The 26,810-nt window shown below is 37.6% G+C and overlaps 1 protein-coding gene across 9 annotated transcripts in view; it reads right to left on the bottom strand.

The window, feature by feature from the left end:
• ITPR2 (inositol 1,4,5-trisphosphate receptor type 2) overlaps positions 1-26,810 on the bottom strand; it is a 497,457-nt gene that overhangs the window by 151,685 nt on the left and 318,962 nt on the right. For all 9 annotated transcript variants that reach the window (XM_035028030.1, XM_035028031.1, XM_035028032.1 and 6 more), the window contains 5 exons: positions 12,042-12,150; positions 11,365-11,552; positions 5,060-5,243; positions 4,095-4,351; positions 710-910 (listed from right to left, as the gene is read on the bottom strand). In XM_035028030.1, the coding sequence (XP_034883921.1) occupies positions 710-910; positions 4,095-4,351; positions 5,060-5,243; positions 11,365-11,552; positions 12,042-12,150 (939 nt within the window). The remainder of the gene's footprint in view (positions 1-709; positions 911-4,094; positions 4,352-5,059; positions 5,244-11,364; positions 11,553-12,041; positions 12,151-26,810) is intronic.

Here is a 26,810-nt window from a genome sequence, read left to right as displayed (position 1 = left end):
TCTAGGGTGACTCCCCTCTCTGTACTAGCTCAAGTGTCCTGTCTTCTATGCTCACAATATGTCCTTGATGTCCAAGAAAATGGAATCAGGCAAACCTTCTGGAAGAGAGAGATGAAATTTTATCCTTGAAAATGTAATGCAGTCAAAAGAGCACTCTATTTAGACCCAATCAAAAGTCCTGAGTTTTAAGAATGGCTCTACAATATACTGATTCTGTCACTCCGAGACCATGGAACATCACCTGATCTCTGAGTCAGAACCTATTCATCCACAAAATGGGAGCAATAAGACCTATTTCATAATTTCCATAAGTTTACTGTGAGTATAAAGGAGATAATATATACTACACACTATAGCAGAGTGGTAGAAGCCAAAGGGAGTGTAGTCCACAAATCCTGGGAAAGAGTCACTAAAGATGAAAACTGAGCAACAGTGAAGAAACACATTTCACTCTTTTCGGGAGGTCTGATTTTTATCTGGAACATTTTCATGGAAATTTTCTTTTATGATGAAATTAAATAAAAATAGGGCATAGTATTTGCTAGTCTAGAATTCAGTCTTTGTATGTTTCGTGAGAAAAGTAAAGATATCTGGCAAAGCAAGAAGAAAGATCTTTTACATGTAGACAAAGCTTGGCTCCTTCACCAGTTTGATCCTTTTGCTAATTAGTCATGAATACTTCTGCGTGAAGAACTGCTTTCACGGTTACCTGATTTTCATGGCATGGGCCCTGGCAATACTCCGTCAAGCTCTCCAGAGTCTGGTTGACCAGCACTACATTCTTCTCATTGATGTAGAGACCCAACAGGCCCAGGCCACCCGTGGTACTTCCACAAATGCAGTCCAAAAACTGAAGGGTCTCACAGACGAGGTTATAATTTGTTTTGTTGTTTTGATTCCTCAAGAAGTTCTGAAGGCAAAAGAAAAGATACCTGAGGAGTTAAAAGAAATCACTATGCTAAATGCTTTCAGCTCTCTCACTATGTGTGTTTTCCTGACTCAAAAATATCCCCATGGCAATGTGGAATGGAATTGCTCTTTATAAGAAAGTGTTCACATTTATTAAATTTCCCCTAGGTTTAAGAATAAAGTCTTAAGTTTTTTCCTCAAGAATCTAAATTTATCTGTATAGCTCATAACAATGTCATTATCTTAAAACTATATGGAGAAGGCAAAAAAAAAAATAAGTAGTAGGAAAAGGAGAAGGACACAAGAAGCTAGAAAGAAGTTCATCAGGGAAAGAAGCAATTTTCAAGTAAATGATCCTTTATGAACAGTGCATCTTCAAACAGTAAATCATACAACCATTATGGAGGGCAACCTAGAAGCACCTATTAAAATACTCAGTTAACATACAGTTCCACCTCATTCATATATGTATATATACATATATATATACACACACATACACATATGTATATAAAATCATCATATACATATGATGCACACACACACACACACACTGCTTATAATAGCAAAAACTGGAAACCATACCATACCTATCATAATGTGACTGATTTAACAAATAATAGTACATCCAAACATTGGAATATTGCAAAGCTATAAAAATGAGGTACTTCAATACGTACTGATATAAACAAAATCTAGTAATAAGGTGTATTACTAAATGAAAAGTAACTTGAGGAACATTACATAATCTGTGTTTTTTAAAAAGAGTTTACGTGTACAGATCAATATGCTTCTACGTGCATAAAAATCCCTGGAAGGAAGCACAACCTGTTAACAGTACTTTCTTGGGAGGAGTAAACCTAGTGAAAGGTAAACAGAGAGGGAAACTTTTATTTTTATTTATTAATTATTTTTATTAATTTAATTTATTATTTAATTTACTTATTGAATTTATTTCCACCACTTTCTTTTTTTTTCTTTAGTTTTTTTTGTGTGATTTTTTTCCAATTTTTTATTATGGCATAAAATTTACCATCTTAAACATCTTTAAGTGTACAGTTCAGTGGTATTAAATATATTCATAATGTTGAACTACCATCACCATCATCCAATTCTAGAACTCTTTTCATCTTGTAAAACTAAAACTCTATACCTATTAACAACTCCTCATTCTCCCCTCCCCTCTCCCCCTGACAACCACTGCTCTACTTTCTGTTTCTCTCATTTTGACTACTCTAAGTAGGTCATATAAATAGAATCACACAGGGGCGCCTGGGTGGTTCAGTCGTCAAGCGTCTGCCTTTGGCTCAGGTCATGATCCCAGGGTCCTGGGATCGAGCCCCGCATCGGGCTCCCTGCTTGGCGGGGAGCCTGCTTCTCCCTCTGCCACTCCCCCTGCTTGTGTTCCTTCTCTCGCTGTGTCTCTCTCTTCAAATAAATAAAATCTTTAAAAAAAAAATAGAATCACACAGTATTTGTCTTTTTGTGACTAACTCACTTCACTTAAAGCATAATATCTCAAGGGTCATACATGTTGTAGCACATGTCATAATTTCCTCCCTTTGTGAGGTTGACTAATATTCCATTGCATGGATATACCACATTTTGTATATCCATCTGTCAATGGACACTGGGTTGTTTCTACATATTAGCTATTGTGAATAATTTCACCATCTATTCTATTAAAACAAAACTATTTTAAAGATTTTATTTATTTATTTGAGAGAGAGGGAGAGCATTCAAGTGGAGGGGAGGAGCAGAGGGGGAAAGAGAGGGAGGGGGAAAGAATCTCAAGCAGACTCCCCTCTGAGTGCAGAGCCCGATATGGGGCTCGATCTCATGACCCTGAGATCACCACCCCAGCAATTTTATAAGAATGTAATGTAATCATACATTACACTCAAAACTATTTTATAAGAACATTTTCCTAATTGTCTGATCTTACACTCCTATTAGAAAAATATTTGATCAGATACTATCTATCTATCTCCTACATGGACAGACCAAATGGATCAGGATAAGCGTGTAGGCACATGGACAGACCAAATGGATCAGGATAAGCGTGTAGGCACATCTCTAGGATCCTCCCTCTGGAAGTAATACTTCTGGCCTTTGCCTGCCACAGCTCTGCAGCAGCCCTATCCACATTGTGGTGGGGTGGGCCACAAGACTCATAGTTTCTACCATTCACGAAGTCCTGAGCTTCTCATCTCCTTAGAGGATGTTTAATTCAATTCGTATGAATCTACCATCTCTTACCAACTCAGAACACCTTCACTCTAGGCTCTCACTAGAGAACACAGCTTCAAACCCTGCTCTCCCTAATCCTGGATATGTGCTCTTAGAGACGATTTTACCTTTCATGTAGTTACGCCATGGTGACATAAGCAGTGCACAAACAATGCAAAAAACAAAAGGCCAAAACTCCTAGGTGCCCCTCAGTCCATCTATTTGAAAAAGAAAAATGTACCAAAGAAGATGTAAGACCAGGACCATATTCGTCTACAAAGGTATCAACATTTACTGTCCTAAATAATCCTCCTATATTCACTGTTTCTAATGAAGACGTATAAATATAGTCTGTATCCTCACTCAAGATATATGAATTGAGTTGGAAATGATGAAAGCCCCTGTATTTATAAAACCACGAAAGGTAGGGGCACCTGGGTGGCTCAGTTGATTAAGCATCTGACTCTTGGTTTTGGCTCAGGTTATGATCTCAGGGTCTTGGGATTGAGCCCTGCATGGGGTTCCGTGCTTAGCAGAGAGCCTGCTTGAGATTCTCTCTCTCTCGCCCTCTGCCCCTCCCCCTCCTCTCTAAAAAAAATAAACAAATCTTAAAAAAACCCCAAAAAACTATGAAAGGTATAGAAGAGGCAAATGCGACCGTACCCAACAAATACCAGACTACTAGGGTTAGATGATGCCAACTGAGGCTGAAAAGATGTGAGTTGAGGATGCAATGGCCAATAATATATGAGCCTGATTTTTTTCACGCATAAAGGAATTTCCCCTCATTTTTCTTCACTTAGATGCAAATGTTTCTTCCCAACTCAGAAGAGCCCTATCGGTTTTTATTGATTATCCCTCCAAAACTCTCTCCTGAACTACGCGTTAGTATTTGAATTTAGTTACCTATAATCATAGGCTGTCTTCTCAGCTTTTACACAAAATAGAACAAATACCTGCAGTTCCCGGTTGTGATTCTCACACAGCAACTGAAGAAACCTCAGTATGGGCTGCATGATGGCAATTGCAGGACTCATCGTTACTTCCTCTGCAGACTTTTCCTCAGCATTTCCTGCTTCTGATCCTGCACACATAATGTCTATTTCTGGATCCATTTCCCTTCGGTATGCACAGTATGCTTTGGACGTTGCCGAAGAAGCTTCTGTTAATTGCCCTTTCATTCCCTCTTTTAAAAGTAATGATGAATCTCTTACTGAAATAAAACAGTACTCTTATATTTCTGAATTAACTTCCTTTTGCTAATTAAAAAACAAGACAGCCAGTTACCCAAATTCTCTAAAACTGAATTAAAAATCATCTGACACGAGGTGCAACAATTTCCCCAAAACAATCTGAAGTAGCAACTAAAATATTAAATTTGCACAGGACATTAAAAAAAAGATCTTAATGCTTCACCAATTTTAGAAGGGCTCGTGTCTTTCTGATAAATATAAAATATGAGAATTCTTGAATTCAAGAAGGTGGGGAAAATATGGCAAACTTCAAAACCTTACTGTTTATATGATTTATATTTACTTTGCCAATGACTTTGTTATTCCAAATACCAAGAATCTTTCATTAGAGTATGGTGCTATAATTTCTATTCTTAAAATCTGGACTCCACGAACACTCCAAAGGTTCGGGCAGCTGGCTCTTTACCGTGCACTCCACAATGAAGCCAAACATTTTCATGTCACTTAGTTGCTTTGCACTGATAATGCCTTGTTTGAGTTTGGTCCTGCACAGCTGTTTCAAAGTCAGTCCCATGGTCATGATAATTTGAGAATGGAACTCCGTACACAGAACCACAGTTGGGACAATGAGAATGAGACTAAGGTAGGTGAGATGACAAAGATCAGTGAGACTTAAAAGTTGTGAGACCTTCTGTTCTATTCCCCCAAGTACTCAGGTATTTCTTTACCTCTCATTCGTGGACCAGATGTCATCAATTCATTGTCATCATCCCTTTTTTTGTTACCTAAGTCTATGGTATTAACTGTCACTGTTGATCTTATCTCTTTCTGAGCAGCCTTCATTCGGTCATACAGAACTTTGAAGAATTTCTCTGACTTTTTTTGTTCATGCAACTGCTGGTAAAAGGAATACTGCAAGAAAACATATATTAAGATATTAATACCCAAGTGGAGAAAAATAGTGCTTGCATGCTTGAAATAAACATAAACATCATGGATAAAAGCACACATTTAATGTGCTGCCCATTATTATTTCATAAATTAGCAGCTTTTACCAGTCTCCTGTACAATTTAGCATATACTAATAATAGCTTGTATTTGCTTAGAACTTTCGACTAAAACCCAATATATTTTCCTGTTATTTCATTCATTCTTACTGATTATTTCATCTTAAAAACTTACAAGGGCACTGTAAGAAGTTGTATGCAAAGAGTTCCTTGATTTTTTATATTAGTATAAACTCATGTCTTGATTCAACACATATTTATTGAGTGCCTACTATGTGCCAGGCCCTGGCTACTACTAGGGACAGAACAAAAAGGAAAAGCCTCCACAATCCCTGCCCTCCTGAGTTTGTCACCTGGAGGGGAAAACAGCCACTAATCCAATGATCATCCTGTGTAAATGTGAGTTTACGCAGAGTTACAAAGAGTTATTTTTCTCTTTATCTAAATTACAGTACATTTAATTTAGAATGTGTTACCATGGCAGCCTCACTCACAGGAACCCACTAATAGATAGGCACTAAGTTTTTTTGGTACTTCATTAGCTACATTGCTTTGCATGGGGTCTAGGACAAGCCTGCCATAAAATGTATAAAATGGATTCTGCTTTAAGAGTGAATAATGATGTAGAAAGGATTCAACACCAAAATGATGATAAAATATATCATAGTGAGAGGTAGAAATACTGAACCGTGAAAATATCTGCCTAATCACTGTCTGCTTAGTGACTTATGGAAGTATCCAGAAGAAATAGGAGATGGGAAAGGTGATACACTCCAGAGAAGACAGAATTTGTACTGGGTGGGGAAATTGTATGTTACTAATATGAAAATCATGGGATACGCACAATAGGTACAATAGAAATAAAGTTAAAAAAATAATAAAGATAATAATTCTAGTAACTGTACTGATTAAAAGACAGTTATATAACCTTGATGAGAGACATTGTGAAGAAAACATATGAAAAACAATGACTCCCAAATCAAGTACAATGAACCATAATCCAAAAATGTAAACAGACAATTTTGATGAGTTTGGCTCCTGTACGTAGGCTTTCCTAAAAGAATGCCAGGAACCATGACCTATAGATCCTGGGACTTGCAGATAAGACTCTAATGACATCAGGTCTTGAAATGGATGCCTGTCCTGCAATTTTCAATATGGGCAATGTATGAGTACAGAGCAATTTATGAGCCTTAGGAGTTGGTTTCATACCTACAGGGGGAAGCTCTAAGCAGAAGGCTAGCAACCCCTCAAGAAAGCAGGGCAAAAAGCCACAGTTACCATAGCAACTACAATGAAACAGTGAAGCTGGTTCTGTTAATTCAAAGGATAAATGCAGCATTTACAGACCTCTCCAGTCCCACAAATTAAGCTGATGTTTAGACCCTAATATTTCCAATATAACTGGGTTAGAAGGTGAAAAGAGGTTCCAATATATTAATGAGGAAGTTGCAGGAACTTTGTGGCTGTATTAAAACAAAGTTTTATAATTTATTTAGTTCCTTGAAATACATTATCTCATTGATACTTTCAGTACAACGGTGTGATAAATAATTATTCTTATTTCCATTTTACAGATCAATAAGATAACGCTTAATAAAGGTAAATGACTTGCCCAATATTACATAACTAGTAAGTGGTAAAGCTAGGATTTAAATCTAGATTCTCTGACTCTAAGTCATTAAATTTATTAAAGTAACCTCTTAAGCTCAAAATCACAGGCTACTTATATAGGCTCCACCTTTTTAAAACCAGGGCACTATAAAGCTGAATAGTATGACTTTAATAAAGATAAAAAGCATGTTTTTTATAAATGTGTACATAATCTCAACAGATAGCATAAGGATTTCTATTTTGAAAGATATGGTTTTTGATTAGGAAACTGCTTCCATAAGCTTCAGAGTATAAGGGGAAACTCTGAGGTTTTTTCAGGAACCAAGGGTGATGGGTCAACAGATCTGTGTGACAGAGGAAGGACTTCCCCCAAGAAGGATGGGGCAGCCCAGAAGAGGGAAGGCAGAGAAGGAAAATGAAGGGAGGAACCGGAGAGATGGTGTAAGCCTAAGGCACTGATGCAGGGTGGATCAGCCAGAGAAATTTCCCAGGGGTCAGGAAGTAGAAGGTTATTTCAGAAAGGAGATGTCTAGAGTGGTTAAGAGCACAGACCCTGGAGCCAGACTGCATGGGTTCGAGTCCTCACTCTATCTGTAACTAGCCATGTGAGCTCGGTAAAGGAGCTTAAACCGTCTATCTCAGATTCTTCTTTGGTAAGATGAAGATAACATATGTTACCTCATCAGTTGTCGTGAGAATTAACCAAGTCAGTACATGGAAGGCACGAAGAACAGGGCCTGGTATTTAGCAGGCATTACTTTGATTAGTGTTATTATTAGTGTTCAGTTTGAAATTATAACAGAAATGCCTCCCCTCTGCTCCCCTTCAACCAATCTTTAATAATGTATATTAAACATATAAATTGACTGATGTAGCTAGGAGGTATAAATTAAGGAAGGGAATCAGATTCTTATAGAAGTAGGGCTGTCAAGCATTAGTGCCTAAGGGCACTGTAAGAATGTAACCACCCTCCCTGGGGACCAGCAGGAGTCCTGGGGAGGAGTGGGTTTTAGACTGCTCAAGGGCAAGGAATAGGATTCAAGCTGACCTCAGTGAGACCTTTTAGAGACGGAGAATATAGCTGCTATTTGGGTTATACACGGTGATGTAGAAAAGTGATAAACCTAAATAGGGGGTGGCTAGTAAATGACATTGTCATAACTCATCTTTAAAAAAGGCTCTCATATACAAAAATAATTTAATGCTATTTCATCAACAAATATTTGTTGAATGGTGATAAAGCACTGTGGATAGAAGAAATAGGACAGGATCTACTTTCAGAAGGATGAAATTTAATTAGAGAGGCAAAATGTCATTCAAATAACAACAAAGCAAAGTAGCATAGGCAGAGTGCCAAATGGATATTAAGGAAAAAATGTTATGGGAGCTCAAATAAAGGAGTGGTTGTCAAGGCCTGAGCCAGATGGGGAAGACTTTGTGAAGGGGGTAGAATCTGATTCAAACCATTCATTCATACAGCCATAAGGCCAAACATGGTGTCAGACACATGGGACACAAAGATGAACCTCATGTGGTCTCAATTGTTAAGGATCCATAATTTGCTAGATCGAGCCTGCCACATTCATGAAAAGGCACAATCAAGTGGCAGAAATGCCACTGAAGACATCTGCAGGATATAGCAGGGGCATGCAGTAACTAGTGGACCATTCTGCCTAGTGGCACATGGGATTGGAAAAGGCTTCCAAGAGAAGTTCATGAGTTGGGTCCACCTAGAGGAAAAAGGAACGTGAGAAATAGCACGAGACATATGAGGAACTAGGAAGAGCTCAGTATACCTCGTGCACAGAAGAGAGGACAGAGGAGGGAGAAGGTGGAATCAGAAAGCAAAAAGTGAAGAGATGAAATTATGAAGGATCTTATGGACTGTGTTAGGGAGTTTCTGCCTTTATAGGGCAAGTGACTGACTTTAAGCAGGAGAATAACATGTTTTTTGGAAAGATATCTTTGGAGGCAAAGTGGAGAATGATTTGGAGAAGTACAAAACTGGGATCAGGGATACCTCCCGGAAGACCTGGTGGCCCAGAAAAGATAAGAAGGCTGGGTAAAGAGGGCTGGCTATGCAGAGACTGAAAGCAGAGTGTGGATATGAGAGATGTTAGCAGGGCAGAATCACCAGACGTTGGCCTTCAGTGAGATACTCAGGAAGGGAGTGAGAGTGAGTTAGCTGAGGTCAAAGTGGGCTTTCAGCTTCCGGCCAGACATCTGGGTGGATGGTCCTGCAGTTACTGAGGGAGGCAAAGTAAAAGGAGGAGTTGGGTGGATGGAGAATAACAGTGTATTCAGTCTGGGACACGTTGAGTTTAAGGTACTAGTGGGACATCCCACGAAACATTCTGGAAGATAGCTGGATATAGAGTCTAGAAGTGCATCGAGTGGGTGGAAAATCATCAGCATTGAATGGAAGTTAAAGATGCAGAAATGAACGAGGTCAGGCTAAAGGAACAAGCAAAATAAACAGAGGAGAGCCCAAAGAAATGTGAGAGATGTCAGGATTCAAGAGTTAAGTAGATCAAGAGGAGCTTTCACAGAAGGCTAAGAAGAAATGGCAGGAGGTAAAATGAGAAGAGAATGGTGTCCCAAGACCTAAGTTGAAAATCAGAGAGGGAGACATACCAAGAGAGACTCTGGACTCTGGGAAACAAACTGAGGGTTTCAGAGGGGAGGGAGGTCGGGGGATGGGATAACCAGGTGATGGATATTAAGGAGAGCACGTGTTATGATGAACACTGGGTGTTGAACACTACATCAAAAGTTAATGAATACTATATTTTGGCTAACTGAACATAATTAAAAAATGGGGGGAAAAAGAAAGAAAAGGTTTCAAAAACAAAGAAAAAGTCACTAGTGACAACTGCCACAGAAACATCATGTGAAAAAATACTGAAAGGTATTTGGGCTCTAAAGGGATGCAGGGACCTTGTCAGGAGTTTAAAGTGGAACAGGAAGTTTCTGGCAGAAGCTGGCTTATTCTGCAGCAATATGAGGACATAAATAAACGTAAATATGTAGGTAGGGTCCAAGATGATCTCATCCAATGACCCTGCATGGTCCAGTAACAGGAATCTAGAAGGCACTTTAATTGCAAGGATTGCTTCTATCTAGAGATTAAAAACAAAAAATCCTTCACTACTATCTGGATAATCTATCTCTCACATTATGTAGTTGCCTAGACAATTTCTTTAGAAAGTCCCAACTGAATATCTGGTTGTAGAAGACAAGACCCTTTCCAAGAAAACCCACACAAATCCCTCCACCACCCACTTCCCCAACTCCCCTCAGAGGAATCTGTGTTGCAGCTTTAATACCATGAGAATTTTCAAGATGTTTTTCAAGATGTTTTTCAACAGTATCAGTGTTTGGGACTTGTTTTCTGGTCACTGTGACATCTGCTGTACATGAGGCCTTTCTTCCTAAAGCCACCTGCTATTGGATCTAGCAAAATTCCTGTTGTCCATTGCCTTTGCTGGATTAATAAAGGAATTATCCTAGTTTTCAATTAGATGTGACTTCCATTTGCCCTGAACAGGAAAAGCGGATTCTGAAATTTCCAACTAGTTGTAAGCATAGTTTCCTTCTCCAACCAAGACAAACGCAGAAAGAGCAGGTGAGCGGGCGGTAGGACTAGGAGCAAGATGTGTGTTCTTTGGGAACACTCCCCAGCTCTGCTCTCAGCGCCCCCACCACCACCAGTGTGTTCTGCCTTTGGGAGTGGCAGAGCCCAGGAGGACGTGGTAGGAGTTTCGAAGTAAAACGTGTGGCTTCTGGAAATGGTGGTATGATGATGCCTGCATGCAGAAGACATGAATGGCCGCTTTCAACTCACCCCTCCCAAGCTGAAGGAACAAAGGAAATGGTTCTTCTCTCCCCAGACCAGTGAAAATTCACTTACTTAGAGGTATCAGGGTAATAAGAACTGGGAGATTTGGGGCATCAAATAAAAAGGCTGTTTTAAACCTCTAAAAAAAAGTAAATGGGAGGGGCTGTGCTGGGAGGGGTGATCAGTGGTACTAAAACCTGTTATAATGCCACAGTGTGAGGAGTTTATGTATTTATTTATTTTTACATTTAATTCTTAGATGAGTCAAAATGTTTTTATCGGCTGAAAGTAGGCCTCAAATTTCCCTAAACAAATCAGAATTTCTGGTATAATGTTAGAAAGGAAGCTTCTAAGGAATGTTCTGCTTCACTGAATAATTTGTGAAGGTCTGCAGTTTCTACAGTAAATCAAATAAATTTATAAGGAAAATGTGATACCAGGTTGTTGGGTTTTTTTTTTTTTTTAGATAGTCATGAGAAGCAAAAAGAAAAATACATTACTTTCCTTGGTTTCTATGACAAGTAAATAAGAAATACAAATAACCAACATAACACTCATCATGATAAACAGGTACCTGAGTCTGTGTATTTCCTCCTTCAAGCAAGGCAATGCCAAGTAAAATGCCTTCTGAAAAAATTCTGTCATTTTTGGTGTTCACTATAACATCGATGACAAGTTCAGATGCACCTTCTTTGTCCAGTAGACACTGAATATCTGACATTGATATCCCCATCTTATCTGAATCTTGTCCAGAGAAGTTCCCTGTGTTTAGGAAATTGAAAAAAAATCTTAATTTCCAGACATTATTAGCACATAGGTTTTTGAATTATTAGACTGTAAGAATATTATTTATCACTGGAATTTTTTCCCTTCAGCATTAAATATAATAAAGCTAGGGTTTTAAAAAAATGTCAGAAGTTTGAAAAAACATAGCTTTCTATTCAATGTATAACACCTATAATTGTTTTTTCTTAATAATAATATTTTAGAAAAAGAAAACTAGCTTTATTTTTGTCCTTAATTTACATATTAAGAAATTATGACATAATTTACTATTTTCCAGCATCAAAGAGCAAAATTAGATGTTCAGATCCTTGTGTTATGAATGCAAAATTTTGTACAATGGCTTTTAATAGTGCTTTTTGAGTGGATTTTTTATATTTGTTCTATTTTAAGTAAAATGCTAGCATAACACCAGTGTGAAGACATGTGACCAGAATCCCACAATGATGAGAAAATGATCAGTCTTACCTCCGCCTTGTGCAGATTTGCAGTAGGTTCCAGAGAGGTGTCCATTCATACCGACTCCATAGTCTCCTTTAAAGTAGCGATTCAGGAGTATTTTTCTTAATGTGTTACCCTAATACAGAGGATAAGAAAAGGTGTTTCTTATTGTTCTTTTTTCTAATGAAAAGGGAATGTATCAGTACATTAAAATGTCACTTAAAATGCATTTTATCCATGATGGTGAGACATAGAAATTTTATACAGCATAATATTTTCTGAGACAGAAATTTGCAAATGTTTCCCAAGAAAATAATGATCTTGCTTCTCCCAGAAATAAAATATAGTATTTTCAACAAAATGTACTGGGAAAATCACAATAGATTGTACTAGGAACACTTATGTACTACAAATTTAAGATTGCCTCAAAAGCTGAGGGTCTTAGAGTTGTTAAGAATATTAGTGATGCCCAGGGAAATAAAGATCAAAACTACAATGAGAGATCACCTCACACCAGTCAGGATGGCTAAAATGAACAAGTCAGGAAACAACAAATGTTGGCAAGGATGCGGAGAAAGGGAAACCCTTTTACACTGCTGGTAGGAATGCAAACTGGTGTAGCCACGCTGGAAAACAGTATGAAGGTTCCTCAAGAAGTTAAAAATAGAACTACCCTATGACCCAGCAATTGCATTACTAGGTATTTACCCCAAAGATACAAATGTAGTGATCCAAAGGGGCACCTGCACCCCAATGTTTATAGCAGCAATGTCCACAATAGCCAAACTATGGAAAGAGCCCAGATGTCCAACAACAGATGAATGGATAAAAAAGATGTGGTGGATGATGGAATATTACTCAGCCACCAGGAAAATGAAATCTTACCATTTGCAACAACATAGATGGAACTAGAGGGTGTTATGAAATAAGTCAGTCAGAGAAAGACAATTATATGATTTCACTCATATGTGGAATTTAAGAACCAAAACAGAGGATTGTAGGGGAAGGGAGGGTAAAGTAAAATAAGATGACAATAGAGAGGGAGGCAAACCAGAAGAGACACTGAACTCTAGGAAACAAACTGAGGGTTGCTGGAGGGGAGGGGCGTGGGAGAATGAGGTAACTGGGTGATGGGCATTAAGGAGGGCAACTGATGGAATGAGCACTGGGTGTTAAATGCAATTGATGAAGCACTGACCTCTACCTCTGAAACTAATAATACATGTTAATTTAAAAAAAGAATATTAGTGATGCCTAAAGAAAAACACGGCTTAATAAACACCCTAAGAATTGGAAACCCAAAGCCCTATTTGAAGGAGCTTAGTAAAAAGAGCTAGGAAAGTGGTGGGTATAGAGCTGGCGCTCCAAAATTTATGCTTGATAAGACAGAGTGAATTATATTTAAATTCCAAGGGCTTTATTCAGAAGATGACAGGTAAAAGACAGTGTATTCCTTTATAAAACATGTAACTCAAAAAAATCCTAAGTCTTCAATCTTATACTGGTTACAAGACATTTTTAAAATACTGTATGTTGTACTATAGTTGCTTGATGTACATAAGAAATACAGATAACTCCAAATCTTCCATTTTATTTGTTCTTTTTTTTTTTTTTTTTTAAAGATTTTATTTATTTATTTGACAGAGAGAGACATAGCGAGAGCAGGAACACAGGCAGGGGGAATGGGAGAGGGAGAAGCAGGCTTCCCGCCGAGCAGGGAGCCCGATGTGGGACTCGATCCCAGGACCCTGGGATCATGACTTGAGCCGAAGGCAGACGCTTAACGACTGAGCCACCCAGGCGCCCCATTTTATTTGTTCTTATTGTTTTAATAGACAAGAGTGATTTTACAATGAATCATGGAACGCTACATCAAAAAGTAATGATGTAATGTACGGTGATTAACATAACATAATAAAAAAATAAAAATTAAAAAAGAGTGATTTTAAGGTATTATTAAACTAAATTAATACAGCAACTACTGAGGTGTTAGTCCCATCTTATGGGTAAGGACACTGGAGCCCAAGAGCTCAGGTAACTCCAGTTACGTGGATCATTCAGCTAACACGTGGTAGAGCAAGACCCTAACTCAATGCTCGACTGCGCCCCACATTGTGCTCCACGCCCCTCCCCAGGCACAACTCCTGGTGGTGTGACGCTGTGACACATGGCCCTCACTGCTCCTTCTCTCTCTCATGCTCTGGTCATACTTTCCCCTCACACCCCGGGGTTTTATCCTCAGTTCTCCTCATCTTCCCTCTCCCCATCAGCAATTTTATCTGATCCCTGGTTGCACAACCCTTTCTGCAGTCTGGCTGCCAAATGTCTTTCCTCCAGCCCGACCTGGCTCTCCTAAGCTTCTCATCCTGTTTCCACTTAGATTGCCTTATCTTCATCTGGAGGTTCTACTGGCACCTGAAACTTGATTTTTCACAATGGACGGGTATCCTCTATTTTTTTCTCTTTGCCTTGAAGCATAGCTAACAGACAGTGTTATATTAGTTTCAGGTGTACAATATAGGTGATTCAACCATTTTATACATTACTTAGTGCTCATCAAAATAAGTGTACTCTTCATCCACTTCAGCTATTTCACCCATCGCCCACCCACCTTCCCTCTGGCAACCACAAGTTTGTTCTCTGTATTTAAGAGTCTGTTTCTTTGTTTGCCTCTTTTTTCCTTTGTTTGTTCATTTGTTTTGTTTCTTAAATTCCAGATATGAGTGAAATCATATGGTATTTGTCTTTCTCTGACTGACTTTTTCACTTAGCGTTATACCCTCTAGGTCCACCCATGCTGTTCAAATGGCATGATCTCATTCTATTTTATGACTTAGTAATATTTCATTGTGTGTATATATATATATATATATATCACATCTTCTTTATCCATTCATCTATCCGCTGGACACTTGGGTTTCTTCCATATCTTGGTTGTTGTAAATAATGCTGCAATAAACATAGGAATGCACGTATCTTTTGAATTGGTGGTTCTGTTTTCTTTGGGTAAATACCCACTAGTTCAATTACTGGATCATATGATAATTTTCCTTTTATTTTTTGAGGAACCTCCATACTGTTTTTCACAGTGGCTACACCAATTTGCATTCCTACCAACAGTGCACAAGAATTCCTTTTTCTCCACATCCTTGACAACACTTGTTGTTTCTTGTGTTTTTTATTTTAGCCATTCTGACAAGTGTAAAGTGATATCTCATTGTGGTTTTAATTTGCATTTCCCTGATGAGTAGTGCAATCTACAGATTTAATGCAATTCCTATCAAAATACCAATATTTTTTTCACAGAACTAAAACAAATAATCCTAAAATTTGTATAGAACCACAAAAGACCACAAATAGCCAAAGCAATCTTGAGAAGGGAGAACAGAGCTGGAGGTATCATATCCCAGATTTCAAGTTATATTACAAAGTTGTAGTAATCAAAACAGTATGGTACTGTCCCCAAACAGACACATAGATCAATAGAACAGGATAGAGAGTCCAGAAATGAAACCACGCTTATATGGCCAATTAATCTATGACAAAGGCAAGAATATGCAATGAGGAAAAGACAGTTTCTTCAACAAATGGTACTGAGAAAACTGAACAGCTACATGCAAAAGAATGAAACTGGACCACTTTCTTACACCATACACAAAAATAAATTCAAAACAGATTAAAGATCTAAATGTGAGACCTGAAACCATAACACTCCCCCCCAAAAAAACTCCTAGGCAGTAATTCCTTTGACACTGGCCATAGAAACATTTTTCTAGATATGTCTCCTCAGGCAAGAGAAACAAAAGTGAAATCAACTATTGGGACTACTGCAGAAGAAAAGGCTCTTGCACAGCAAAGGAAACCATCAACAAAACAGAAAGGCAAACCACTGATTGGAAGAGGATATTTGCAAATGATATATCCAATAGAGGGTTAATATCCAAACTATATAAAGAACTTATACAACTCAACACCAAAACAAACAAACAAACCAATTAAAAAATGGGCAGAGGACCTAAACAGACATTTTTCCAAAGAAGACATACAGATGGCCAGCAGACACATGAAAAGATGCTCAATATCACTAATAGTCCATCTTTCTTAATCCTGTTTTCAATTTCAATTTATTTTAAGAAGATCAGAACCATCTTGATCATTTAAAGTCCCAAACTTAAGGGCTCATTTACTACCCCTCATCTTGACAATGATTTGTGAAATCCTACCTAGTCTAACTTTTCAACTGTAGCTTCCGATAGTGTTTTCACACATATTTTAACCAAATAGAACTATGTGATGATTTCTCAACCACAGTTTTCTATCTTTCTGCTTTGCTCACATATCCTATTTCTCTGCCTGAAAAGCTTTCCTTCTGTCTTACTTATGGACACGTCCTATCCCCCACTTCTTCATTCTACAAATACTCATTAGGTACTCACTGTGTCTTAGAATTAGTGAATAAGATATAACCCGCACCTCAAAGTGTTAACAATAAGGTCAGTTCCATAATAGGCACATATATTAGGCCCTATGGAAGCACATAAAAGAAAACAGTCGACTTCGAAGAGCTTTTACATGCATATCTCCCCTACTAACTATATGATCATCAGAGCAAAGCTGTCCTGTGCACAACAAATGTCCCAAATGTCACAATGCCAAGAATTTTAATAGACACTTAGAGTGTCTGGAGTTCTTTATCCTTATGGTGACTTTTATTTACTGATAAATAAGTTTTTAGAACACAGCCATTTACCATTGCTCCCTATTTCATGTATTCTTCCTTCAAGACTTTTTCATATAGTGCTGTAGTGAGTAAAGGTGATGACCAGTCTTGGAAGAAATAGAGAATCTAGAGAATACATAAGAAAAAAAAAAGCCTGTCTTTTTTTTTTCTTTTAAGAGAAAGCTTTTTCAATTTAATTAATTTCTTTTTTTCTTTTTTCTTTTTTTAATTCTATTTTATTATGTTATATTAGTCACCATACAATACATCATTAGTTTTTGATGTAGTGATCCATGATTCATTGTTTTTGTATAACTCCCAGTGCTCCATGCAGTACGTGCCCTCCTTAATACCCATCACTGGGCTAACCCATCCCCCGATCCCCCTCCCCTCTAAAACCCTCAGTTTGTTTCTCGGAGTCCATAGTCTCTCATGGTTCATCTCCCCCTCTGATTCCCCACCCTTCATTTTTCCCTTCCTTCTCTTAATGTCCTCATGCTATTCCTTATGTTCCACTAATTTCATTCGGCCAATTTCATTCGGCCAAAAAATGATCCTTCCAAAATGGGAGGGAAAACAAAATAAAACATTTCTTTGGAGTCAAATGTGCTTTTACTTTACATCTTATTATAGCAGAAGGAGATGCTCTAAGAGAACTTTTAGACCCATAAACTACAGAGTTGAGGTTGTAAGTTGGAGGAAAAATGTGAGAACATTTTCACTTAAGTACTAAATTTCTATAAAGGGTAGCTCAGTTTGTTCTACTAATTATGCTTCTCACCTCTACAGACCAATTTACTGCTTCTCATTTGAGCCCTGTAAGATACAGTTGGTCCAGCTACAATAAATAAAGCTGAAAAACATGAAAATCCAGGTCTATTTTTCTTAAAATTGCACAAGTCCCTGTCACCATCTGGAAGAGAACCTACTGTGAGCAGAACCCTGGGTCCTTATGAACTAGCTCCCTTTTTATCCTATGTAAGGGAGCCTTTTAACCACATTACTGCAAGGACCCAACCAAGAGATAAAAACAATGGTGTGTCTTTTTTAAAAGGAGAAATAGAGAGCTGCATTTTATCCTTTGTTTTTAAAGATGCCCTATTTATATTGCTGGAAGAATAAAGCTGTTCAAAACCAACCATAGAGTTAGAAGGGTCTCACATCAAATTAAAATAAGCATCAAATTTGCTATTATTTCTAAATTTTCTTTGGACAAATAAAATAAAATCACAGGTGCTTATCAGATTTATAAACATCAAAATCAAATGAGCAATTTCATCTTTTAAAATTATTTTTCTTATCCAATTCCAGCCTTGCCAGAAGCATATATTTTCTAACTATGTAATATTCAGAATGCCATAGAAAGAAGGAAGGATTTCCTCTATCCCTGTTCTTAACTCTGGAGCCACACTGCCTGGGTTCCAATCCCCCTTATGCCACATACTAACTGGATGGTCTCAAGCATATTACTCCACCACCGTGGGCCTCAGTTCCATAACTATCAAGTGGAGTAGTCATAACACCTATCCTTCTCCAGTTTCTGTGATGATTAAATAGGTAAAAATACGTAAAGTACTTGGAACAGTTCCCAGCACACAGTAGGTGCTACATAAGTTGTGCAGAGTTGATGCTATTGTTGCTAGTATTAATATTATCCAGATGACACAACAGTGGACACTTTACAAAGTGCTTTTGTACATACTTTCTCACTTTACACCAAACATACCCACATTTCTGTATACATACACTAAGAAAATGGCAAAAAAATAAATGATAAATTACCTGAAAATCCTAATTTGTCCACTATTAATCAGCCCTTGGAATCATATCCTTGTGAGCTAATCTGTGTATACTTCACTATATAAAATGGACCTTACAACTCCAACTAAAGTGGATGAATTCTACCATGGCCCAAACTCCATAGTTTTCAACAAAGGCAAACTTTGGCACTAAAAATGAACAAAGAATAGGTACGGATGCAACAGGATTCTACTGTTCGTCTGAGTTATTCTCATTTAATATTGGAAAACTTCAGATATTGCTACATGGCAAGTTTAGCAGAACTGATTGCTTTTGTCAAATATCGAGTTCTGACTTGAGAGATCGAGGCAAGCACTGTGTTCCAGCTTGTCTCGGGGCATCCTCAGTGGCCGGCACTATCTGTGATGGGTTACAGTGGCTATAATTCAGATGCAAGTCATTTTCACAAATTCCTTTAACTCCAATAAATTAATGGTGGACTCACCGGCAGAAATTCTGGTACCAGGCTTGTAAATAATCATCTCAGAGCTATAATTGTCAAGGCAGAAATTTGGGAAAGCACTAAAAGCGCATTAAGCCAGTTTGAAAAGAATTCTACAACATTGAGAAGTTTGACTTCTACACTCACTCTTCACTTCCAAAATGAATTCCTGACTGGGCTTCCCATGGAAGGTGTCCTTGCTGGATGAGGCCAACTAGCAAGAAATGTCCTTTTCAGTCTTTTCAATATCAGAGTCAATTCCAGGCCACAAGACACAGCTTTTAGCCAATGTCTTCATGTGAACACATCCCAGATGTGCTAAATGTAATGGAGCCAAGATAACTAACAACCACCTTCTGAAATTACAACAAAACATCTCCATAAAAAGACATCTTCTGTGGCCAGGGCACTCATGCTGACAGTTTGTGAATATCTGCAAGGGACCATTTTTTTCCTGGCCACTTCCTATTGCACCAACTCCAACGAATCAAAAATCAAGCTTAGAAATTATTGCTTTTCGTGGACAGAAAGAGTAACAAAAATTTATTAGTCTTAGAAAGGACTAAAGATTCTCTTTGATTTTTGAGAAAGCACAACCCTGTTTGCCTTAATATGAGTTAATAGCATTAGGAGTGAAAAGTTCAAGGATGTGATGATATTTGAGGTACTGATTCCACATCTATTCCCTTTCCCTTGGAAAAATGACACGATAAAGTAATATTTTTTTCCACTGTGGAAAATAGAATGAAGACACCATCAAAATATGACAACTACAACTAGAATCCTAAAAAAAACTAAGTCCTCAATTGGGAATTCAAAAGGCAATGAAAACTGCCACGTGGAGATGGTTAATTTAGGGTTTTCCCCTCAAAAACTAATGTTTAACTTCTAATCAGCTTGGATCAGATCTGTAAGGGGGTTATGGTACGTACCTATAGTCTCCACAGTCTCATTTTAACATAAACTTGGTTTAGCCTAATTGGTGTTTCCCTAACCTTTGTGTTTAATGATAGCATGTCTGCTTAGATATTTTTCCTCATTTGAATTCCCAGGGGTAAAAAGATACATTTTGAATTTCAAATAAACTATTGCAACAGTTGTATCCTAATTGGATAAGGTAATTCCAATAATATAATCGACTACATCTTCAAGGAACTCCTTTGGGAAAATGTGGCCAATGTCCTATAATCTAGCCATCTAATGGTTCAAATTTCTTAGTCACTAACTCCAAGGAGTGAAAGCCAGTTCCTTCCCCTGATGATTTTTCCCGTCTTTCATAAGATGAAAAACACAAACGTCAATAGGAGTAGTTATAAAATACATTCACAAGATGCTCTTCATCAATATAACAACACAATCATTACAATCCTGAAAAACATATGGATGTCTCAACAATTCTAGTAAAGGGCTTATAAAAAAAAAAAGGCTGTGGGAAATGTTAAAACAAATGATCATACACCACTGTGACAATCTACTTCCATCTTCCTTCCTTCCCTTTTTTCATGTTCATTGTAAAGACATATTACATTTCTACCATGTGTCAGGAACCGGGAGTGGGGGTGCAAAAACAATTCTGCAGCATATGCTAAAAGAATTTCCAAATTTGGAGAGTTGAGACACATGGCACTATTTTTCAATATAAATAATCCTCACCGGACCATTTGATTCCATTTGTGAGATTTACACATTCAAACAGTACATGATACTTAAACGTTTGATGATGATGCTAGAGATAAAAATGACTTCAGCCATCACTCCAGGATTCTCAAATATCCTAGCCTCTAGACAAACAAGGTTGCTGAAAAGGCTGTGTTAGGGAATGTACCCCATAACTAGTGAGGAGTAAAGGAAACGATTTCTTTCTTTTCTTTTGGGGTGTAATAAAAGCCTCTCAATATTTGATTTCCAAGAAGCATACTGACTAATATCAAACTCAACAGACTCAAACACCTCAACAGTTTAAATACAGGGTCTGCTGCAATTCAGAGGTTGAGACCATATGTAATCCCTCCCCCACGGTACTGGAGAATGGATTTTTTTCTGCTATCTAATTGCTTAGTTTTCTAAGTAAGCGGTCTTTATCTGATCTGCAGAACGTAAAGAGTTGAAAGAGTAAATAAGCAAGAAATAAACAGACAAGCTTTGGATACCATTTCCCCATTGAAGCACCACTACTAGCCTCACACATCATAAATCACTACCTCATAAAATCACGCTCAAATGGCAGTGCACACAACTTAACTAACGTTAAGCCCATCATCCCCTGGTACATAGTGTAGAAACCTACTGAGTGCTATTTGTTACCGAAAACATGGCATCAATATGCTGCCAATGCAAGCAGCACGTGCTCTCACACCAAAGGCGGGGGAAAATGGAATTTCAAGTGGTCATTTCAAAGCTTCTGCAAAGTCTGTGTCCCTGAGGGATGATATGGTGATGTATATAGTTCAATAATAGACTCAGCCTCTGGGAGGTCCCAGAGAAAATGAGGGGATAAAGCAGGAGTGGGAGGAGACGGGAATAAATGAGAGAACCGACTTTGATCTGAATAACAATATGAAGTACAATGGAAGATGTTTCCTCCTGGATGATGGGAAAAGTCTGATTTAGCTTGCTGTCTTCAATCCTCACTTGCTGGGATTCCTGTTATATCTCCACAACTATTTAGTAAAGATTGATACATAGGTACCACTTCACAAGATGGTGTAACAAGAGCTAGGAAACAATACATAGAGGTAAGATCAGCACTCTTCAGCCTTTTGTACACCTTCCTGTTTCTATGCAGTCTCATGTTCTTAGCGCAGTCTGTCAGCACAAGCTGTGAACTACTGATCAGAACCAAGAGAGTGCCAGCCCACAGGGCAGTGAGAGGAACACACGACCTTGAAGTTGTCAAGGGAACAACACTGGAGAGAACCCACCCCACCCTCACACACACACACACACACACACATACACATACACACACAGAGGGTGGGAGGGAGACCTCATCCCTTTTCCCATATACTAGAAAGAAATTCTCTCTAAAAGGGAGGGAGAAAACTAATACTTGCATTACTTACAATCAATGCAAATATTCTGACAAAAGAAGTATGAAGCCATATTTTAATAAATTCAGAATATATTTAGAAGTTCTTCAGATCGGAGAGAAATATTTACGGAGTTGATGAAATGATGAGGAGCTCTGCATAGCACAATTTCAAAGGAAGTTCTTGAGAATTAAATGAGATATCTACACACACACAGTTTAACACATAATTAATGTAATTTATGAAACTCCATGCATGAAAAGCCCGTGTACTTAGTAGAAAAGATAATGTCTCAGAGACCAATGTAATTGGCTTGGATCCAGGTTCTGCCATGGCTTTGTGATCTCAAGAATTTTATTTAACTGCCCTGAGACTCAATTTCCCCATCTGTGAATAATAATATCCATACCACACGGCTATTTTAAGGATATAGATGATATGCGAAAAGCTTTAAGCCCTTAGTCTATAATAAGTACTAAATAAACAGTTATTGTGATTTTTTTTAAACATTTACAGGAAAATAACACTTGTCCAACTCACGGCATGTACATTACAATGCTCAGGGCCATGAAGACAGATAGAGTTTTACCCACTCACATCAATATCCAGCTCTGAACTTCTACAATTTTTAAGAGAAGGCAAATGAAAACAGCATTAATTCTGTCGAAGATTACTTTGAAGCTACTTTGATCATCAGCTGTTTTCATAAAAACACCAATAATGCACAGGTTTCAACCATCCCTTTGTATGCACAGAGCAGAATTCATCAGAAGCCAATTTAGGCCAACTTTTCTTAAGGTAGCAGTAGGAAAACCAATGCCCCACCAATGCCCCACGTTCCTAATATTATTTTATTTTATTTTAACACAAGAAATATAAGAAAGGTATTAAATATATTTATAAAATTATCATGCAATGATTGTTCATTAGGAAAGAGTGTACTTCCTAACTAGTCTCCTTATATTCACTTGGTGCCCCTCTAATTCATTTTTCACTCAGTATTCAGAGGGATATGAAACAACAGAGAACTAGAATTCAGAATATATGAATATAGAAAGAATGCTTACAAATCAATGAAAAAAAAAAATAACCTGGTAGAAAAGTGGACAAAGGATTGAGCTGGCATTTTATATAAGAAACACATCCGACCAATAAATATGAAAAAATTTCTCACCTTTATTAGCAATTAGGGAAATACAAGGTAAGACTATGATAGGACACCATTTTATACCCACTAGATTGGCAAAAATTAAGAAGTCTTAAAAAACCAAGTGCTGGAATGGATGCAGGTCAATTGTGGGAATGAAAATCAGTACAACCACACTGGAAAACATATGCTCCCACCCAGCAATCCCATTCCCAGGGAGACATGTGCCCCAAGAGACACATAGTACCGTACTACAGGCATTCATATTAGCATCAATAGTAAAAACAACAACAACACAAAAATAAAACAAACAAAAAAATTTAGAATGCATCCAAATATCCACTGACAGGAAAATGGATCAATAAATTGTATATTCCCAGAGTGGAATATTATACGATGCAAACATGAATGAACTAGAGCCTCACAGCAATACACAACTTTGATGAATCTTAGAAGCATAATGTTGAGAGAGAGGGAAAAAAGCAAATCCTAGAAGATACCACACTTTAATATCTAGTGTGATATTAAAAATATGAGCTACCAGTTGTCTCTGGAAGGGAGGCCAGAGCACATGGGTAATTTTTTCATTCTTCTCTTGGCTGAGGGGTTCATAGGTCTTCATTATAGTACTATGCTTTAAAATTAAAAAGGATATTGTACATATTATTTTGTATAAATACAACATTCTATTAAAAGAGAATACTCATGAAGTATTAAACATCAAAATGGTGGTGGCTTCCTACATTTGATGTTCTGTCACTTTTCACCCCTCTGAATACTGACCACAATCCATTGCATGGTTTAGGTGAGGATCCAGAATCCGACACCCACATATCTTGAACCATTATCATAATTGCTCTCTCAACCCATCCACATCTTCCCCATGCCATCCAAGCCTTTTGGCGGCTCGCCATGATCCCTTCTGTCTCAGGACATTGGCAGATGATGTTCCCTTTCACCAGCCATGCTTTCAGTGCCTATCCCCTCCACACCAGTACTTCCAGCTTTGCTTAGTTAACTCCTGCTCAACTTTTAGGTCTCAGCTCAACCATATCAGAGTCATCCTTTCCGACTTCACCAAGTCAGTTCCCAATCAATCCTCTCATAACACCATATGCTTCACTACATGTTTCAGTTTTATATTTATTTATATCAATCTTTGAATGATCTCAGTATCCTTCTACTAGACTGTAAGCACCACAAGGACAGGGACTGCCTTTTTTTTTTTTTCCTTTTTGGCTGGTCAATGACTCTAACATCTATGCAAACCTTGACACATTAACTATTCAATAAATATTTTTGAGTGGATGTACGAGTCCATGATTCTGCATCAGAGATCACTATATTTACCAACAAAATTTGATGCTGAGTGCCATCTATTTAAAGACTGATATATATTGTATATCACGCCTTATAACTTTGGCAAATATTTAAGATGTATTCGATGTTACCCACATATTAAATATTTTTAGTATACAAGCTCATTAACTAAGGTTCTCTGGAAGTAAGAACGAAGTTGTGCTGGAATCCAATATGCAAATTTTAGAAAACACTTAAAAGTACAGATGAACAATTCCAACATTCTTTCTGAAAAGTCAGAAGGTAAAATATTAATTAATGATTACAGATATGGCCTAATGCAAAAAGAACACACTAATACTTAAAAAGTCTAGTCCAAGGCCTTCCCTTGTTATAATATGTCTATTGAAATAGGATTTTTTATGTTTTATTGATAAACATAGAAACCACCTTGCTGCTGCACATCATGCAAGGGTCTGACTTAGAGACATAATTTCTAATATTATGTGAAGATGTCATTTAAAAAGCTACAAAGCCACTATTGTCTTTTTAAGATATGTTTGGGTGTGTCATAATTTTTAATACAAGGTAAAATTAAAGATAATTCTATTTTATCTCATTTTTCCTTCATAAAATGAAAATCATTTCCTTTCTTTAGTGTTTGTTGTTGACATCAAAAAATTACGTAGACCTAATTTTGATCATTTCCTGCATCAAACTGTCCATGAGACGATATATTTTGCCTGATTTGATATAAGCTATTATCTGCCCTCATGAGCTCCTAATTGTGTCCCATGTTAATCATAATTTTCAAAGAATTTCACGGTGAAAAACTATGAGACAATGATTTAGAGCTAGTGGACACTAGGAATTCCTTAAATATTCATCAACATTTCAAGGCACCAGTACAATTATTACCTTCCAAAAAAAGAGGTCTCAATTCAAACAAACCTAAAGATGCCTGAGCTGATTAAAGGCCAAATGCCCTCCTCAGGAGCAGGCTTTTTCAGAAAGTCTTTGGGTAGGCTTATTAGAGTCTTTTGAACATGCTTTTGAAAATCATTTTGATTCCTTCTGGCATACACCATAGCAGATATCTCACTACCTTATATATCTAGAACCTAACTAGGATCCAGGACACTAAAAAAGTAACCCTTTATTTTTGATAACATGCAAAGCACGTGTGGTGTTATGAAAGCATAGCTTCTCGGTAATGCTGGGGTGCTAGGCATCTGCATTGTAAACACAGTTTTCACAGGCTTATGAATTACCCGTTGATGTTGGCTTCTGAAAGAAACAAAACAAAACATTCTCAGGCTGAAAAGAAAGCTTACAATGTTTAATAAACACGATTTGAGGTAAACCAGCTATTTTTAATTAGCAAATTGAAGAGGAGAAGGAAAGAAATCATTTCAGTGAAGTATAGGTTGCTGATCTCTTACCCCTAAACTAATAACTACCTCTCTCCTCTTCTCCTCTGTGTGTGTGTGTGTGTAATACATCATTTTTATATTCCTGGATATTAATGCCTATTTGAAAAAGGCATTTATCAAGTCCTGAGGTGTTAAACGTCTTGCTTTCCCCCCTGGGTATCGGTAAGCATGGATGACTGGGTTGCCTCCAAGGGAAAAAAAAAAAAAGAAGAAGTTCACCTCTTTCTCTATCATATTTCAGTGAATCTAACACACATTTTCCCCCCACATTGCAACATTTCTGAATGACAGATCACTCCAAAATCAATAGTGTGTTATAGCTCAATCAGCAGTGCTCTTCTTCTAGTAATACAACTGTTGGCATATTAGAATGGATGAGATACATTATATTGAATGAATTTAATCTGGCATTGTAAACCGATAAAGGTTCAGCGCACGTGACATCACTAACATATCCATTTTTCAGCTCATATTAAGCAAGAGAAAATTATGCCAGAAATTTAGGGAATGAGTCTTATATTCAAACTATTTGTTTTTAATGTTTGCCCTTTTTCATTGCTACATCTTCTATATGATACTTCGATTCACCTCCAACTTAAGTTTTGATGTTACATACTGAGTTGGGCCTGCATTAAAATTAATAAAGAAAATGACAATATAGAGAGAAGAGGCATATTTACTTACAAATCAAGAGCAATGGATAAGTAAATAGGTAATAGAGATGCATTTAATTAATTTATAAGTATAAACAATATTTTTTTTTAATTTTTATTTATTTGAGACAGAGAGAATGAGAGACAGAGAGCAGGAGAGGGAGGAGGGTCAGAGGGAGAAGCAGACTCCCCGCCGAGCACGGAGCCCGATGCGGGACTCGATCCCGGGACTCCAGGATCATGACCTGAGCCGAAGGCAGTCGCTTAACCGAC

Source organism: Mirounga leonina, unplaced genomic scaffold (assembly GCF_011800145.1).
Source record: "Mirounga leonina isolate KUSES-001 unplaced genomic scaffold, KU_Mleo_1.0 Mir_201, whole genome shotgun sequence".
Taxonomy (NCBI): Eukaryota; Metazoa; Chordata; class Mammalia; order Carnivora; family Phocidae; genus Mirounga; species Mirounga leonina.
The sequence above is the reverse complement of the archived record's forward strand: the minus strand, read 5'-3'. Positions and strand labels throughout refer to the sequence as shown.